Source organism: Ictidomys tridecemlineatus, chromosome 3 (assembly GCF_052094955.1).
Source record: "Ictidomys tridecemlineatus isolate mIctTri1 chromosome 3, mIctTri1.hap1, whole genome shotgun sequence".
In the NCBI taxonomy this organism is placed as follows: Eukaryota; Metazoa; Chordata; class Mammalia; order Rodentia; family Sciuridae; genus Ictidomys; species Ictidomys tridecemlineatus.
In genome coordinates, this window is record NC_135479.1 from 154895682 (window position 1) to 154915543 (window position 19862).

Sequence of the window (19862 nt, forward strand, 5' to 3'; positions counted from 1 at the left end):
GGTGGTTTACCTATCTTCCCTAACTGAAAGGTAGTTTCCATAAGAGCAGAACTTTTAAAAAAATTTTCATCCAGTTTCATAGGTCCTCAAAGTTTAAAATAGCCTGAGAACTTGACCCAGAGAAGTCTTCAATAATATATTGACAAATGCAAACCACATATATATTTACCACTTACATCTAATTGCTGTGCTATATAATAATGATTTTATATACACCGACTGAGCAAAGGTAACAACACTCTTCCCTGTCTCCATGATACTACAAAAATAAAAAAGAAAAATAATTTTTGTTTAAGATTTAAAAAATATTGTGGGGTTGGGGGGAAGAAATGCCCCACCTAGCATCAGAGGGGAGTTATATATACTTCATATAAATTTGCTGTTTGTTTTGCTTTCACAAGTGAACTATACATTGCCTAATCTGATTTTTTACTTTTATTAATTACTATTCTGATGAAGTAATTAATAATTGCTCCATAATCTCTGTTGTAATAAAATAATTGTTTGATCCTACAAGCAGGTCTTTACATTTTTAATGAAAATTTTAAAAAAAATTGGAAAAATAGCCCACATTTGTTAATAGTATGTACTTTGTATAAAAAGTGGGCTGAAATTACAGGAAAATTTAGTTTTCTAGATAATATATTTCAGTGCAGTTAAATTTTATAAAATTAAGTGATATTATACTGTAATTTAAAAAGAAAATAAAGGAAATGAAATTCTACTAAAAATAGGATAGGAATATTTTTCTAATATACAGGCAAACTAGGCTACCTGAAATTTCCAGGTACACTTGCATTTTGGAGGATAGTAGCTCGGGTAGTATGGACTTGAAATTTTCCCTTCAAAGCCAGTGGTTTCTCTGACCAACACTGTGTTTTCACAGTCTGAAAAAGATGTCCACACACAGTGATTTGCAGCTGTGAGGCAATGGGAAAACATACTACATTAATTTATCTAATTACAAATGCACAATTTTTGATTAAAACTATGGTATATTTTTTGAACTTTTTTTTTTTTTAAGAAATAGCACCCCACAGATTTAGTTAAAACACTTGTTGTCAAATTCCAAATTTCATGTTGGTTGCCAAATCCTACATTTTGACTACAGATCTGTAGGATGCTATTACTTTCTTTAAGAACATACTTCTGGAATTGGAGGTAGCAGCAGCACCAGCAGCTGCAGCAGCTATCCCTCCTAAGAAAACCAGAGTTTCATTCCACACTCGGGCTTTTTCCAAGCTCTAAATGGTAATACTTTCAACATCTTTCCTTTGCTATTTCAGCCATAGAGGAGGTGGTTGCTCCCTGAGTGTGTTACCTCTATGATATCTTCCAGTTTTCTTGTGTCCTTTTTGCCTTTTTTGAGTTGCCTAATTAACACCTTAATGCTAAGCTGACAGTTCACTCTGTCCTCTTTTGACTGGGCCCCAATTCAGGGTTCCTGACTAATTCAACCAGCATTATAACAGCCTCAGGAAAGATAAGACAGCATCATAACAAATGTTTCCAAAAGCAACTTTTTTTTTTTTTTTTATTAGAAAACACTTACTTTGTTCTGGAATGATCTCAAAATACGCCCGGATTCCTGATAGCCTCCGTATATAAGGAGACTTCAGGGTCACCAACATGAGATTGTTTGTAGAAACAAATGACATCAGTGTTTTTGTGGGTTCACAAATTCTGAAACCAGATAACAAAATGAAAACACATGAATAGCAGGCTATTGGAAGTGTGGGACTCCACCCAACAGTAACTGCACACATTTCCAGAGTCATTCACAGGTTTTTGTGAATTAGTCCACCAGGCGGGTCTTCATTAGCCAGTGGCCACAGGATACTACAGATGGAACCAAGCTGAAAAAAGATACAGAAATGTTTGTCTACAAACTACTACCAAAGAACTCTCCTAGATGGCCCTCCCTGAGCTGTCCTTGAGAACAACTTAGTGTAGAGACTATATATATAATGGCTATGGTCATGGGCTCTACCCCAGGGAAAACGGATTCAAAACAGCTCCATCAACTAACTGGATGAAAGATGCCAGGAAATCAAGCAACTAGATCCATGTGTGTACCATTTTTCCTTCCATGAAATAGTAGTAGTAATAATAATAGTATATTCCCCATAGCACTGTGCTGAGGGGTGGAAGAGAAAACAACCAAAAATATTTGGAAGGTGAAAAGAAACTAACAATGATTGAAGAATGAGAACCAGTGGCAAACTTATTCTTGCATAAAGTTTGAACTTCTAATGCAAACATTCATTACCAAATATAAATACTAATACATACATAAAGCACTGTGACATATATTTTTTAAAATAATGATAATCATGTACCCAGTGAGTAATGAATAATAATTTGTTAATAAAGCTTGTCATTATTAGTCTTTCAAATATTAAGTACCCTTAAGCAGGTATCTACTATTAAGTGAAAAATATTAGGATACGAGTAAGTACATGGATATATAATTATAAACATATATTAACTAAAGGATTTATGCTAAAATGTAACAGAAATTTGATCTGGGTAATGAGATCATGGAGTACTTGATATTATTTTCTCTGATCTCATTTTTCTACGATGAACATCTGGAATAAGAAAAAAATTTGTTTAACTATGTAATCATAGAATATTTATTGTCATACTTGACTGAAACACTAGACTTCACTGTTATTATAATAAAAATAAAATTAAACAAATATCTTATATTTCAGATATTGACTGAAGTTCTTGCTGTACTGATTTTGAGAGTCTCGTGTGCTACAAGTAAAAAACATTGAGTCTGATAGACTCTAGCAAGGATACTACTAAAGTATCAGGAATACTAAACAGACAGTCTTTGACTTCATGAGTCTACACAAAATGTTCTTTGTAAAATTTCCAGGGGAGCCCATAGAAACCAAGATTGTGGAAAATCTTTTTGGCTGCCAACAAGAGTACCTGCATTAAAGAGGTGGGGGTGAGAGGGAGAGGGAGGGAGGGGTTGGAGGGAGAGAGAGAGAGGAGGGTAGAGACAGCCTGCGTGATACCTGTACAAGATGGTGCTCCGAATTGGCAAGAGGGAGTCATAAATGGTCAGGGAGTCGGTAACACAGTTGTCAGCTTCGAGTTGGATAGACTCAATCGAGAGACGAATCAGACAGCCCACGATGGCCACCAGTTTGAAATGACACATGAGCCTCCCTGAGGTGGCAGAAATCTCCAGAGGGTAGCGGAGAGACAGATGATCTGCATACAAGTCCTGAGAGCAGCCTTTGTCTGTGGAGACAGTACTTTCCTTCTTTCTTTTCCTTTTCTGTCTTTCTTTCTTACTTTCTTTTTACTTGTTTTTTTAGGAATGACTTTTCTAGAATTTTTTTATAGAAGAGCAGAGAGCAAAAGAGGTCATGTGGAGGACCTCTGCTGTCCTTGTCAGCACAGTCCACTCTCCTCTCTTCTGGTAACACCACCCAGATTTTGCTCTGAGAAACTGTCTCTGCATTGCCTGTACAGTTTGGTTGGGGTTGAACTCACCCCTAGCTCCAGAGATGGGTATGTGACCCAGACTGGCCAATCAAAGAAATTGCTTCAGGAATGGGCATATCAGCCAATCTAGATAATGAGCTTCAACCCCAGGACTTCTTGCAGGAACTGCAAGGAAATAAGTGTGAAGGAATTTTCCACCACCATTGAGAAAATGATAAATTATAAGCTTGATCTACTGGTGATCTCATTTTTGCTACTACAATGAAGCACATGCTTATTAAAGAAGCCTCCACAGAGGAAGGCAGAGATGGAGTCCTGGTGTTTTATTGTAATCTGGACCAAACCATGCCTAAAGTCAATATATTCCACATTTGTCCCAGTTATGTAAGCCAGTCAAGTTACTTTTCTGTTTAATCCAGTTGAAATATACTTCTGTCACTTGCAATTTAAAAAGTACTAACAAACACCATCATTTGAAAAGGAAAATTATGGTCAAAAAAGATACTAATCCGGGGGACAAGGGAGTACCACATGAAAAAATTTACCAGATCCTATGGTTGAAGAATAATCTGACCGAAGCCCAGCTGCATTGAAAAAGAGAATAGAAAGAGACTATTAGTCCCAGAACTTTGTTTTATTAGAATTTTGCTCAGGAAAATTTATTTTCAGTACTTCTTGAGAACATTCAAGCCCATTTAGGATTGTACTTGAAAATAATCTAGTAGGGGATGGATAAATTGTAAATAGGTATTTTAGATTAAATAGGGTAGCCAAGAATTGATAGTTGTTGAAGCTAAGGATGTATGAGAATTCATTTTTCTATTCTCTTTACTTCTGTATATTTGGACTAATTTAGTTATAAGTCTTAAACATTTTTTAAAGGTAAGAAAGCAACCAAATAATAATTAATCTTATGACTGAAATAGTAAATGCAGTTGTAGAATTATCCACTAGAGATTTTTTATGTAACAAACTTTTCATTTATCAGCCACTTATCATATGCCTAGCATACACATATTTGTATATGTGTGTATACATATGTGTGTGTGTGTGTGTGTGTATGTGTGTGTGCGTGTGGGTGGGTGTGGTGTACAATGTATACTTTGGAAACTCAATTGCTATATGTTTTGTTCCCAGTTCTATTGTTGAATCAATGTACTATACATAATATTTGGCAACTTCTTTAACCAACACAGCTCTGATGCCTTTGGCTAATCCTGTGCCACTGGGATTGTAGAAGAGACTACTTCATTACATCTCTGGCTATGATAATGGTCCTAAGGAATGCTATGGGAAGCAATGCTTAAACACAAATTACCCAACAATTACCATTTAGTACCACAGAGTCCATGTCCACAGCCAGCCCCTGCAAGCTCCCCACAGAAGTACGGTTTATAATGCTCGTCTGGATGGAGTCCTTCAAGATGGCTGCCACACAGTCCTCACAGAAGATGTGGCCCTTGGCATGTGGCATGACAAACACAACCCAAAAGTGGACAAGGAGGCCACCTTTGTTGTTGCTGCTACAGGGGAAAAAGAGAGATGTTCAAGGATATCTCTTAGGAAGTAGACTTTCTTAGGAAAGAGACCCAACTGACAGATTCAAAGACAATAAGCACATCCTTCAACTGAACCTAACTCCCTTCTTTAGGTAGTCATTGGCTCCTATTATGGGGATTAGAAAGAGAAAGCATCCCATTATAGATTCTAATTATTATGTTAGAATTCAAATCTAGAACCATTACTATTTCTGTGGATATGAATCAGTATTTGCTGCCATTAAAAATAACAGTTTTAACATGTTTGGTACCTGGCCACTTTTGATACAGTGCCAAATCTGCTTTATCTCATTTAATCTTATGAAAAACGTCTTAGTGTTTTTCCAGTTTGACAGATGAGGAAATTGAAGCCAAATACATTTCACAACCACACAGCTAGTTAATAGTAGTAGAGAAATTAAGCCCAATTTGATTTTCAAACTGACCCCAGAGCTTGAGTTTCTAATTGGATAAAGACTGGATATTTTATAAAATAAACATAAGAGAATTTAAATAACTTGGTAAATGAAAAGTTAAGGAAAATGAGCTGCTTCACTCCAAGATTCCTCAGTTCCTTTGTGTGTCAGAGTGGACTGTGAATCCCTGTAGATATTTTGTAAGTGGTGGGAGATGGGATATAGTATATGTCGCACAATTACTCCTAAAAATTATTGCACATAAAATCTTTTAAAATTTTTTTCTCAGGGCCCTGAGTTCAATCCCTGGTACAAAAAAAAATCTCTAATAATCATTTTTTCACTGAAAATATTTTCAGAAATAGGGTCCATGCTTTATTCTTGCCTCCACCATCCACTTAATATTGTAGGCATATTCACGGCCATTTTGCCCGGAGACACTGACATAGGGATTCCAGCCCTGAGGGGAAGGTGAAATTTGGTAGATAAGGAGCAGGGCAGAGGCTGGGTCCTTAGTTGTGATCATGGTAAGAACATACAATTGCCCCTGAGAAGTTGCTTGAGAACAGTAAAATCCCAATCCTTCCACAAAAAAAAAAAAAAAGAGGGGAACTTAAAACATTGAAGGTTGAAATCTCCAAACAGAAGACATAAATTACCTGACATCTGCAACCACAGACTGCTTATAAAATTTGGAGAAGGCAGATGTTGTGTAAACAAAGTTTACCTGAAAAATAAAATAAAAATAAAATGAAAGTATCCTAATTCTTTCAAGCTTGGCTTCCTATCACAGAACTCTGTGTGTTGCAGGGACACACTCTGACAGCCAGCAAGGAGAAAAGCAAGCCTCCAACTAGTGGTCTCTAATTCCAAACTCAGACATTATCAAAATTAATCAAGACAAATCCCTACGTCCTGCAGCAATCCTTGGATTACCTACTTTTATTCTGCTGTTTAAGAATAATCGGTTATGCCCATTTATTTCTCTCTTTAAAGAATCTAGTCAAGTTTGACATCCGTTATTGTCTCCAGAGTTAACAAACCAAACTCATTTAAGCACATTTTTCATAGATTTGATGAAACCTCTTTTCAGTATTTGATTATTCTTTAAGGACACATTTTCATATTAGCCACTAGAGGGCGAAGCACACCATTCCCCTTCAGAACCGTCTCTCTTTAAATGCGCAGCCCCTTTAAATCAATCATTTTTTGCTCTCTTAGCATTTCTAAAACCAAGCTCATTCTCTTCTCCCAAGTTTTCTCCTCTGTTGCCTCTCCTACATAATAGCAAAACCACCTACTTAGTCTCCCAAGGCTGGAAAAAAAGTACCTCAAAAAATTATGTGGCACAATGGTAAAAATAAGAGCTCTGAAGTTTAAAGTCACTATGCAACATATTACCTAAATCTGCTGGGTCACCGTTGCTCTTTGTTTTGTTTGTTTTTCCCTCTGTAAAGGAGCGATCAAAATGCCTGCCTCCTTGGGATAATTTGAGGAATAATTGGTGCACAAGTATCAGAGATGAAGCAATTGGTAAAGTACCCAGTGTCCAGAAGGCAGTCAGTAAATAAGGGCCACTGTGGCTGCTTGCTGTCTTTCTCTCCCCCTTCCTCATCCTACACTACACCGTGGCTGTGCATTGCCTCTGCTGGGCAACCCCCTCCATTTTGTAGAAATAAAATTGGCAGAAACTTTCTACTTGGCAATGTGTGCCATAAGCCCTGAATTTCTATTGAACAAGGAATTACACTTTGAAGAAATCACCTAAAAAAGTAATTAGAGATGCACACAATTTATGTAGCATGAAAAATGCTATATTTTCCATTGTAGCAAAAAATGGAAACAGCTTAAACACCCAATAAAAAAGGACTTGGTAACTCAGAGGCAATTAGAACATGTGTTTTAAAAAGAATGTTTAGTAACACAGAAACATGCAAAGTAAAGAGAAAAAAAGGCAAACTGTAAAACTGAATTGTCATTAAAACTCCAGTATGCGTTATCCTCTATGTCTATGTAGTCCAGAATAAAAAGGGGCTTTATCTCTAGTAAGGACATTAAAGGTTTTAATGTTCTTGTTACACTTTTCTGGATCTTTCAGGTTTTTACAATAAATATTAATTCTATAATGAGAAAGGGTTTTTTTGTTTGGTTTGGGTACCAGGGATTGAACCCACTGAACCACATACCCAGCCTTTTGTTGTTGTTGTTTAAGGAGAGAGAGAGAGAATTTTTTTAATATTTATTTTTCAGTTTTCGGTGGATACAACATCTTTATTTTATTTTATGTGGTGCTGAGGATATAACCCAGCACCCCACGCATGCCAGGTGAGCGTGCTACCACTTGAGCCACATCCTCAGCCCAGAAATAAGATCTTGTTGAGTTATTTAGGGCTTCACTAAGTTGCTGAGGCTGGCCTGAACTTGCGATCCTCCTGCCTCAGCCTCCTAAGCCACTGGGATTCGAAGCCTGCACCACTGTCTCTGGCAGTTTTGTTTTTGTTTTTGTTTTTGTTTTTTGTTTTTTTTTTTTAAGTGAAGGAATTGCTAGTGCACCATGGTGGCATAAATGTGTAAATGATAGCATTAATTAGTATGTGCATAACCTCAGATATGGAAGGCATTTCAAAGATTACCTGATCCAATTTCTTTATTTTGCAGATGAGAAAAATAAAAATGGAGAGAGCCACTTCTTTTTACATTAATCAGAGGGAAATGATTCTATTTTATAGAAAAAATGCCCATGTTTCCTTCTGACAGCTTCCTTCACCCCCTGTCCTCTATTTCCCTTAACCCAGCTCACCTGTGACACTGATGACCCCTACCCTATCCCTCAACCCACCCACTCCACTGCCTTCCCCACCCCCAGCACCTCACCACTTGCTGGACAGTCCCCGCCACGGAGAGAAATTCCCTGGACTCCTTCTGCCGGTACTCAGGAAGAAACTCAATGTTGGTGATACGAAACATCCCAACAAAATAAAAAGCATCTTTGCTTTCTGTCTTACCTATGAGAGGAGAGAAGGCAATTAGGAGGCTTTCCAATCAGTGTGGCCACAGGCATCATTTGATGGATGTCAGTATGAGGCTTCCAAATGACCTCATTTTAAGAAGCTGCATACATTACTGGCTCATAGCCTGTGATGCTCTAAATGTACTTAATGACACCTCTTCTATCAGCAGCAAATCAACAGACCTCTTAGGATGCTCCATTTTTAGAATCTGCTTCTGGAAAATACTTAATGACCTAAAGATTGAAATCTATACATCTTGGAGTCTCTAAAGCGTTGAAAAGAACATAGAAAATTTTCATGTACCCCAAGTCTGGGGAATGTAGGGAGGTAAAAAGTTGACACCATTAAGCTCATGGTGAAAAGAAGGGAGAGAACTCCAGTCACTGAGCTCTGGAGCTCTCTCATTAGTCCCTCAAGTGACTTGTGTGGCCTGACATTCTAGGTGCTGGGCCAGTCTTCAGCTCTATCCAATACATGGGAATTCATCCTTCCCACAAGCCACCCAGTGTGGCCTTCAGCCCAGTATGGCAGGTCACTCCTGCTCCAATCCTCTGTCCTGTGAGGACTGTGGAACGTGGTATTCTGCCAGGCCAGAAACTGCCAGGAGGGGCAAAGGCAAGGCTGTTGCCTCTGTGTTGCTTTAGGGCAGCTAATAAAGAGCAGAGGCTGGGGGCCATGAGCACCTCTCCTTTCTTCCTTTCCTCTTTACTTCCCAGGTTTTGCTCCTCCTGGGCAACCTTGCAGGCTCCCGGGCCCTGGCACTTTTCTTTCCTATGGCATAATTCACACTGCAGCAGAGCTGCTGCCTGCTTGTCTGCCTCCCTTTGTGAGCTCTGAGGGAATGCACAGTAACCTGTGTATTTTCCTCTGCCCCTGTCATGCAGTCAGTGCCTGGCTTGGCCTTGGTGTCCAACAAAAGTTTGCTTTTGGAAGGGTGGTGGGGAGGGAGGTGCTGGGTAGAAGAAGAGAGAAAGAGAACATCCCTGTTAGCACAAGGCCCACCACACCACAATGCTAAGCAAATGATGGCTGAATTAAAAAGAAGATGAAATCTACAGAGTGGCAACGAGCAACCTTCCTTGTAGGACCCACCTGGGTTCACTTTGGACCCAAGCAGAGTAGTGAGGCTGTGGAGGGGTATTCAAGCACAGGGCAAGGGCAGGAAGCCTGAAATCCTGCCTCAGATTTGTTCTTTTGGGTTATTGACCTTGGGGGATCATCTTGTTTCAGACAGTCTCCCACAAAAAGCAAAAAAAAATGTCTTTGGGTTCGTTTTATTTTTATCAAGAACATGCTTCTTAGAAGTTTTTTTTCTTTTTTCTAGTTGCAGATTCTTTAAATTTGAGTTAAAACTATGAATTTTTAAAATTCACAATATCACCTTCAACCCTAAATGTGTTGTTTCCTCCACACACACACCTATCAATGCTCCAGTTCTGTGCAAACATATCCTTCTCATGTTAGTAAATACTCAAAGGTCAGAACAGCAACATTGCAAGAGAAATCATATTAGCGTTGAACACAATCACATGTACCTAACTCTAGCTCAGCACAACTTTCAAGTCCCTCCACGTTCTTCCTGATGAACTGTCCCCCTCACTTCTCAAGGCCACCCTCTACACCCACCTTTCATGCCTCAAAACTAATTGGTTTCATATTGAAGAGTCCTTACTTATCCATATTCGTTTCCTTTGGTCATGCTGATCTCTCTCCATGAAATGCCCTTCTCTGATTTTTACTCAATCAATAAACTACTACTGCACAAGGTTGTTCCAAAATTTTATACAAAAATTCTAGGGTAATGCAAATGCATCAGTTGAGGCATGGCAGGCAGATGATTGGAAATAAGTTGGCTTGTTCTCAGTTGGGATTTTTTGGCTTTGTCTTAATGGCCCATTGACTTGACTTCCCCTGGTAGTCTGTAAACCCCTTGAGGACAGAAATTGTATCTTGTTTACCAGTCTGTCCTGCATGCCTACCAAAGGGGCCAAGACAGTGGGCATTTAAAAGATGTATCAAATGAATTTTTAGGAACCTGGACTCCACCCGTAGGCAAGTTGGGTGCCTCTCTTCTATGATCACAAAATAATCAATTAAAAAAATCAATTCACACCTTCTCTCCAGTACTGAACTGTGAGTTGTTTTTTTTTTGTTTTTGTTTTTGTTTTGTTGTTGTTTGGTTTGGTTCTAGGGATTGAACTCAGGGGCACTCAACCACTGAGCCACATCCCCAGCCCTATTTTGTATTTTATTTAGATATAGCGTCTCACAGAGTAGCTTAGGATCTCACTAAATTGCTGAGGCTGGCTTTGAACTTGTGATCCTCCTGCCTCAGCCTCCTGAGCCACCGGGATTACAGGCCTACACCACCACACCTGGCCTGAACTGTGAGATTTTTGAAAGTAGAAAAAAAACTTTCTGAAGCTTATTGGAGTGCCTATCTGTGCCAAGCAAATTGTAGGCAATCGATTTATAAGTGACCTAAACAATTCAAGAAACTATTCAGTAATTCTTTGCCTATAAATTTTGCCACCCAGATTTTAGAATCCTTGAAAGTACAAGTAAGAAAGCTTTTTTTTTTTTAATTCACATTATCACTTTCCAACTCCAAATGTGGTGTTGTTTCCTCCACACACCCACCTATCAATGCTCCAGTTCTGTGCAAACACCAACTGGGCATCCAATAATTCATTTAATTCCTACACTAGCTATCCAACGAGAGTGTCAGACCCCACAGGTTATGGGCTCATTCCCACAGGACTGACACCACTTTAGATGCCAACACAGCTTCTACAAGTTAGGGTTTCCCATGACCCCCTCAGGTGTGATAATTTGCTTTAATGACTCACAGAAATCAGGGGGAAACTCTACTCATTACTGTTAGTTTGTTATACAGGATATTTTTTTAAAAATGTAAATAAGTGGCCAGGTCAACAGGTACAGCACCGGTGCTTCTGTCTCTGTGGAGCTGGGGCACGCCTCTCTCCCAGCAAGAGGACCTTTACCAATCCAGCTGCTCTCTGCACTGCCTTTTGGTGTTGTTATGGAGGTTGCATGCTGTAGTCATGATTGAGTAAATCATTGACCATTAGTGACTCCATCTCCAGTCCCTCTCCCTGTCCCATTTTTGAGAGGACAGAAGACTATAGGCCCCTACTCACACTTTTGGTTCCTCTGGCTTTCTAAGGGCTTTTCAGCCATGAGTCATCTCATCAACACAATAAAGACTCTTAAAAGCTCTGTGTTAGGAACTGGAGACTAAGATCAAATAATATATGTGTGTGTGTGTGTGTGTGTGTGTGTGTGTGTGTGTGTGTGTAAAAAAGATGCTCTGATCCTACCTAACACTCAGAAAATTACAAGAGTGTTAGAAATTCCGAGCCAGATACCAGGGGCAGAGGTCAAATACATGCCTTTCATTTTATGTCATTATGCATGTTCATTTTATGAATCTTCTATCAACTATAGAATGGGAACTTTAAGACAAGTCAATACATGCTATAATCACCGAGCTGCATGAGTAAATAGAAGAAAAAGGTGTTGCCACATCTGTCCGAAAGGATCAGATTGACAAAAACACAATAGGGAGAAAAAGATGCGTGTATAAAATGGAGCTCAGGGAGCTGCAAATTTAAGGTTGCCTAGAAACAGGCAGTGGGTGGACCGAGGAAATGAAACAGCTTGCATTCCATTCGTTTTTTAAAAGCAATAAATGCATTGTATTTTTTAACTACTCAAAATCTCCTCAGCTTCCTCCTCAGCCTTTCCCATCCTGTCTCCCGTCTCCCCTCTTGCTTGTCCATGGGAGGAAAGAGGTGGTGGTAAAAGAAGAAATGGGTTTCAGTTCTGGTTCCTTTCTCCTTAAAAATCCTCCACATCAGCTTTGGAAACAGTGTGTCAGTTTAGGAAAGAGGAAAATTCCATCAGAAACCCCGAGGGCAGGTTAGGCCTGCTTGGCTGAGCAGAACTCACATCACAAGCTTAATCCCAGAGGGACACAGACTTTCACTTACTGATGTACAGCCACAGAAGTGTCCAGGCTATGACTGCTAGGACGAATAAAAATACTGTGAAGAGAATGATTTTATTTTGGACATTCCAAAAAGGCGCTCTCTTCTTGGCTGGCTTGTTGGGTTTGGCTTTGCCAACCGGCTTTCGTGGTGGGCGTCTCCCTGGCAGCTTCCCTGGGACACTGATCACCTGAACTGATATGTTGGATATCTAAAAAAGAAAAGAAAAAGAAAGATATATTTTCAGTTAGAGGTAGTCGAGAGCGTAAATGGAATTCCCCAGTCAGGAGGTCTAGGTGCTAAGAGGCCTAACTGTATTCAGGCAAATTATTCCTGTAAGTGTAATAAGTCAATTTGTACCTAGTCACAGGATGAAGATGAGAAAAACTAGATCTAGGTGTGGCAGCCCACACCTGCAATCCCTGCTCTTTGGGAGGCTGATGCAGGAGGATGGCAGATTTCTCAAAAAACGAAAGGGACTGGAGACATATAGTTCAGTGGTAGAGAGACCCTGAGTTCCATTCTCAGTATCATACCTCTAAAAAGACCAAAAAAAAAAAAAAAAACCAGAAAAACTAAACATTATACAACCTTGGTACAATGGCTTCCAGATCCTCCCTCTCCCCAGCTCTCCAGCTACATTGAACAGCTGCTGTGGAACCGAAGCTTGAATATCATGGAGCAAAGCCACTAAGGGATCTAAAGTTCAGGGGTGAAGGTAAAGATTCTGTGTGGGTAGATTCATGTGCATGCACAGCTCTCTGTAAGACCTTTAAATATCTATATTATATTGCTTTTCTCTCATAACTAGTTCTTTCTGGATGGAGGCAGGATCGAAAATAGTAATATAAGTGAGATCCTCACAGAAATAAACGGATTTCCTGTCTATGGCTTCGTGACTGAGAGGTAGGCATGAAAAGTAGAGAGGATGCCATGGTTGGGTAGAGTTGTGGAAGAATATGCGTGTCTTACTGTCACCAGGGCTGAACTGGCTGGTGACTCAGTGTTTCAGTCGTAAACAGAAGAATGATTTTAAAATACAGCAAAGAATGAAACAAAGAACTTGTTAGAAATAAAAATTATTGGTTTAGATGTACTGATGTGCATGAGGGACAAAATGCATCATTTAACTGTCCCCTCCTCCTCCTCTTTTATTTTCTCCTCTACCTTCTGTCATCTGATGCTGTGAATTTGTTAATAATGTAGAAGAAAGTTTAGCTTCTTTGACAAAGAGATTTATACATGTCAGGGTAACTAAACGCCAGCGATGAAATAACTTTTAACCACACATTCTTTTATAAGGCAACAATCTAGAACATCAATGCTGAAGAAATAACCCCTCTTTTGCACTGCCTTTAGTTCTCTCCTTTTTTTTTTTCTTACTCTTCCTCACTCTTCCCTTTAGAACTTATGTCTTCCAATCTTATTCTTGTCAATTAATGGGATAATATGTGGCCAAGTACACTCTGAATTATTCATGGCTCCCTCATTCTATTTGCCAAACACTCTTGTCAACCTTCGCAGTGAAAATGTTGCTTGAATCCCTCCTGGAGAAATTGACCTAGACCAAACTTGCTTCACTGTGCTGCAGGAGTGAGGTGGAATTTCCACAGAGAAAAAAATATTCCCTTGAAAGATGAGTTGACTCTGGTATCAAGCTACTTTCAATCATTCCTCCAAAGAAGTAAAAGACAGAGGTGCAGAGAAATGTCGGTGCACGTAGAACTCTCAAGGCCGAAGTTGGATCATTAAGTGCAAGAACACATTATAGATAGTCTCAGTTAGCCCTGATTAAATTTTAAAGTGGAATTTGTATAGAGATCAGTACCATTTCCCTGGAGTTTTAGAAAAACAGCTGCTAATCGATTGCTGAGTACAGTACTTTAAAACAAGCTCACATTTGTAAAATCCATTGCGTACCATAAAGAGATAAAGGATTGTCTTTTTGTCCCCTTTATCTTTAGAAAGTCACACAACCTCATTTCACTAACAGGGTCAAAAGTAAAGGGCATTTAAAGCTGAGGGAAAGCTTCCCACACTCTACTTACTTTCAGGTCAGCTGGTTTGGATGAAGCATCACCGTTTTCTTTGTCCATTTTTAGGTGCATGAATGTGACCATCTAGCAGGGGTGTCTGCAAGCCAGCTTTTACCCTCTCCTGTGCTCACTAAGAAGAACGGACAGGAACTGTCACCTCAGTCAAGCTAGCTTTCAGAGGAAAGGAATCAATTTACCTCCACCAGGTCTAGTTCAGAAACTGAAGCAGCTTCAAGGCCACATTGTGAATGTTAAAGGGACCTAGCACTCATCTTTCCACCCCAAACCAAACGTGTTAATGTTACTCCAGTATGAGTAAGGACTCTCAGAGGCCAGCCCCAAGGCAAAGTTTCCTTACTAGAAACCCAGTCCAACAATGGGAAAATATTGAAAGATCATTAAAATTATTGCTGGTACCTCCTACAATCTGCCAAGAGGTCTAATTTGTGATCCTCGGCACCTGATAGTTCTTGCCTGCTCCAGAGGCTGCCCTCTCCCACCTGTTCTCCATGTTCCAGCCACTTTCTTGGAAAACTATCTTAGCAGGCTTTTCCTCCATTTTTCTCACTTTGGTTATGCAGTGTAGTAAACCCAGAGGCCCCTTCTTATACAAATCTCCTATTCCCATCTCTCCCATTCTTCCCATTATCAGTCTGAATTACATCCAAAGATAGGAAAAGTAATCCTCAGGGGCAATGTGGGATTTTTCCCTTATTGCTAGTACATCATTCCCTGTGGGCACTGGGCATCAATGGAAAGCCGATCAGTCGCCCTTTAAAGTGCACACACTGGTCTGCTAATCAGGGCACCAATTTGAGTATTAAGAGCTGTGTATAAGGAAGCAAGGAAGAAACTGGCTTAAAGTGGTAAAGACTAGGTGAGCTGCCTGAAATTGGATCTAACTTAGAGAAGAAAAGAAAAACATAAGAATTATGACATGTAGTGACATAATTTTTCTTCTTGGGTTTTGTTACTTATTAGTGACATTTGACAGAATGACTAAGAATGTTTCATAAAATTTGAAAATATAAAAGTAAGGTTTCTTTAATGGCTCACCATTTCAGTATTATCTCCCTGCTACTTCAAAAACAAACTCACATTCTATTAATTTAGCAAAATATGTGTACTAAGCAGTGGTTCCTAGCAAAGACTCTCCTTAATCCAAGTTTAGTCAGGAACCTCTGAGCCCTCTTTTCAACTAGACTTCATCCTTGGGCCTCCTCAGCCAGCTTATCCAGGTATTAGCAAGAATCCTGTAAAGTCAATTTAGCAAGAATCCCCCTCCCTTGATATCTTCTCTTAGACTTTCCATTTCTGATCCCTCACTTTTCCATTTCTGATCCCCTCACTCTGCTTATTGGCACTAAGTCCCCAGCTGTCTTTGCTGTATTTGCAAATGAGCTCAGCTCTTTACTGAAGTCTCTTTCCTGTATTGCAATCATACTGAATATAATTCATCTTTACAGCCTGTAACTGGTGTTCTGTTCTGTTTCTCTTTGACACAACCAAGAGTGGGAAGTGACAACAAATAATAGGAAACTGTACTATATGTACTAAAGGTAAAAACAATTATAAAAACAATTATAGCCTCCTTTTTATTATCATGCCCGCAATTCTAAATAATGTGAACAACAAAATACTCCTCCATAGAGGGGAAAAGGCTTTGATTAGTGTAAGTAAGTTCTAAACAACACTGCCATTATAACTGGGGGCTTTTTGGTTGGTTTGTTTGCTTTATGGTACTGGGGATTGAACACACAAAGCCTCAAGCATGTTAGAGAACTGTTCTATCTCCAAGCCAGAGCCCCAGCATTTTCTTAATACATATATAAGCTTCAAATGAGCACATTCTTATACTACTGTTATTTTAATAAATAATGAATGTCATATAGAAGTTAATTTGGAGAACTCCCAGTTGTGCAGTTTTTCTCCAATGAAAGAAGACTCTATAATACCTGTTCATTTCAAGAGCAAGGTTCTAACAGTCTAGAATCATTGGCATCATTTGAACTTACTTAAGGCTGAGCCCTTGTCTCCATCAGTCCCCAAAGGATTTCATATTCCTGCATTTCAACAGAAGACTCGAAATAAACAATCACAGCACAACCCTTGTGAAGACAAACAGAATTTTGACCTTCTTTTTCTGTCTTCCATGTGCCCATTCAGTGTTAATTTGTATTTAAAATTTAATACAGTTTTATAGAGCATGAAGTGCAAGGCTTACTGGTTTTATATGTAATATTTATTTTGCTAATTTTACTTTTAACAGCATAACTATATATACAAAGTTGAGTAAAATATATCATTGTTTCTTTCTACCTATTATAAACATTCATTTTATTTTGTGATTCTTGCTGAACATAATTTTACTACATAGAGGAAGAGGTTGTTGAAAAGTTAACCAGTAGAACAGAATGGCTCTATAACAAAGCAAGTATAACATATAATGTTAGAATTTAAGTGTTTGTAGAAGCATTTATACTAGAAAATTCTTTCAACAGTATGTTTGATTTTCTTCATAATATGTTGGTGGAAAACTGATCACCTCTGAAAGTAAAATATTCTAGATAAGTCATTGATTTTAAGAGATGATGCTAAAGAAAGCTGGGGTGTGAGAAAAGAAAGCTTATAAAAGCTTGTTGGGCAAGCATGCATTGACCTCCTTGTTGATTTTACTGGTCGGGAAGTTTTTGTACAGATCCCTTTAATCCCAGAACAGATGACCAAAGACAATCACAATAGCCAGAAATATAGGTTGGTGTTTCCCATCATAAGCATCTCGAATGTCAATGGAGAGCTTTTTATTCCTTTTTCAGGAGCAAAGGCCCCTGTGTTGAAGGAAGTGGGGCAGGTGTCTGCCAGTGGGCTGGTTAAGCAGATTGCATGCAGTGACCTGGATCAAAGGAGAAATCTCTCTCCACTGGATTCAGCAGTGGTCACTGAATCAAGACATTTAATTCAACCTATGAAAACATTGAAAATACTTGACCTTCTGTACTGAGGCTAGTAAAATGTGAAGACCTGGAGGGAGGTCCAAGTTTGCATCTAATATAAGCAAGGCTCTAAGCTCTTGCACAGAAGGCACTTAGCAGTGGGGAGTGACATACCCTGCCTTGCTGCAAGGGAGGCCAGCTCTACAGACACTGGTAGGTGCATCTCTGCTACTCAGGATTTGCTTCTCCCTATGATGATAAATAACCGCCTGAAAAGTTGCCATCTGGTCACTACTCACCAAAGCTCTCTATAGAACAAATCCTGAGAAATCACAAGATTCTGCAGGTCATCCTTGGTGTTCTACAATAAACTGGCACACAACTATCCTAGCTTCTCTTTCCCTATTGACTCACAGGAGCATGATGTTAATCTTTTGTGTCAAAATACATGGATCTTTTTAAAAAGCAAAATTACAATAGGGCATCTTAGATCTGGACAATTGTAATATGGCCTTACAAAGCTTTCCTCCTCTGTATCTGACCCACATGCCCATTGCTGCTAAATAACTCTTTCTGAAATGACTCTAATGTCACCTCTGTCCTTTACTAACAATTCCCCTATCCTGGCATTTGAGATCTTTCCCCAGTATAGCACAAGGCCACCTACCTGACTGTGTTCTGTTGTCACATAGGTAAAATGTTCCGTCAAATTATGCACTTCTGATCTTCATTCCTCCATGTATTCATCAATCTATCTGTTTACACACTTACTACATGCTTACTATGTGACAGATGTCAAAGATCTTTTTAAATAAATAAAATATATCACTCCCCTTAAAAAGCTCTCCAAGACAGGGGCAGACATGTAAGCTGCTGATTTTAAACTTATGTAATGAATACTATCATACAGATGTGAACAAATATCCTGGAATCATAAAGGAATGTGATAACAACAGCCCTTTCTCCTGAATCCTGTGCCTCCTATCAATGCTACTGTCTAAATTGAAGTCACGTTCCACACCTTAATTGTAGCTCTCCTGCAAGGTTTTGAACCCCAGCCCACAGCACTCTGTTTTCCCTGCTAACTCACAACCTTTATGGTATATCCTTGAACTTGGGATTTGAATAATATTGTGATAATGTTATAATAATTCTTCAACCACTATATGCAGCATCTTATTTGGCTTATCCTGTGTATATGCAATCTCCAAAATAGTCCAGAGCTCCTTGATAACAGATCCCTGTAAAATCCTTTCACTAAAACACCCTTGGGAAGTGGGTCAGGGATGAGATTCTTTTCAAGAATTTGTTGGGCCTAGGATTTGATTTTACTTTATTTACAAGCAAATAAGTTAGTCCTTTACTATTCCGTAGGTGGTAGCTAAAGATAACCATCACAGGGAATGAGGATATGGCTCAGTGGTAGAATACTTTCCTGGTATTTGTGATGCCCTTAATTGGAGCCCCAGCACTGAAAAAAAAAAAATGACAAGAGTCGTAAGTCTCAGCTTGTGTTGGCTCCCTTCTCACCTTAAGTCCCATGGGGGCAGCATGATATAGTCCAAATGCTGCTGCACATACAGTGGGTCCACTTCACAGCTGAGGAACTCTGAACTTAGGAAATCCACCAGTTTTATAATGAACAATAAGCAAGCATGCCCATTGTCCAGGATGGAGATACTAGCTCATCCCCAAATGATGTTCCCTACTAACACATCCTGAGAAACAAACAGGAAGGAGAAGCCAGGGTACCACATTCCTGGCATGCACAGTGTATTAATGTCTCAGGGATGCCATAACAATGTAGCCCAAACTGGGGACTTAAAGCAGCAAAAGGGGACTGTTCCACAGTCTTAGAGGCTAGAGGTCTATGACCAAAGATGTTGGCAGGGCCGTGGTCCCTCTGAAACCTCTGAATCCTTCCTTCCTCTTCCTTGCTTCTGGTAGTTTGTAGCAATCCACAGTGTTCCTGGGCTTGCAGCTGCTGCACTTCTATCTCTGCCTGTGTCCCCACAGGCTATCATCACTTGGTGTCTGGTTTCTTCTTCTAAGAACATCAGCCACATTGGAGCAAAGGCCCCTCTTCTCTAGTATGACCTCACCTTAACCAGTTACTTCCGCAATGACCCTATTTCCAAATAAGATCACATTCAGAGGTAGTAGCAATTAGGTTTTTAATGTATCCTTTTTGAAAAACACAATTTTAAACCCATACTCCCTGCCCACAGCCAGCCCTCTGGGAGTGTGACGGACCATTGCAGGATTGTCTTTCTCCTCTTTCTGGACAGAGTGAACTTGCTTCCAATGGATTGCACTGCAGACATTGTAAAACCTGGTCACAGACTGGGGTGACTACAGTAGCATTGTAACTATTTTATCCAGATGTTATCCTGAAACCCCACCCTATCTTTCTGACTCTTTCTCTCTGTGATGGGGAGGGGAGAGGATGT

General features: G+C 39.5%; 1 protein-coding gene across 2 annotated transcripts in view; it reads right to left on the reverse strand.

Annotated features, from left to right (window-relative positions):
* Tmprss7 (transmembrane serine protease 7) overlaps positions 1 to 15156 on the reverse strand; it is a 35013-nt gene extending 19857 nt beyond the window's left edge. Inside the window, exons 1-9 of one of the 2 annotated variants that reach the window (XR_013436880.1) lie at positions 14492 to 15156; positions 12447 to 12654; positions 8297 to 8427; positions 6082 to 6149; positions 4798 to 4991; positions 4014 to 4052; positions 3033 to 3261; positions 1553 to 1683; positions 775 to 887 (exon numbers count right to left, since the gene is read on the reverse strand). Coding sequence is in view for 1 of the 2 variants with exons in the window: in XM_078044242.1 (XP_077900368.1) it covers positions 775 to 887; positions 1553 to 1683; positions 3033 to 3261; positions 4014 to 4052; positions 4798 to 4991; positions 6082 to 6149; positions 8297 to 8427; positions 12447 to 12654; positions 14492 to 14563 (1185 nt within the window). In the remaining variant the exon portion in view is untranslated. The remainder of the gene's footprint in view (positions 1 to 774; positions 888 to 1552; positions 1684 to 3032; positions 3262 to 4013; positions 4053 to 4797; positions 4992 to 6081; positions 6150 to 8296; positions 8428 to 12446; positions 12655 to 14491) is intronic. The other variant, XM_078044242.1, reaches the window with a different exon arrangement.
* Between the last annotated feature and the right edge of the window lie 4706 nt (positions 15157 to 19862).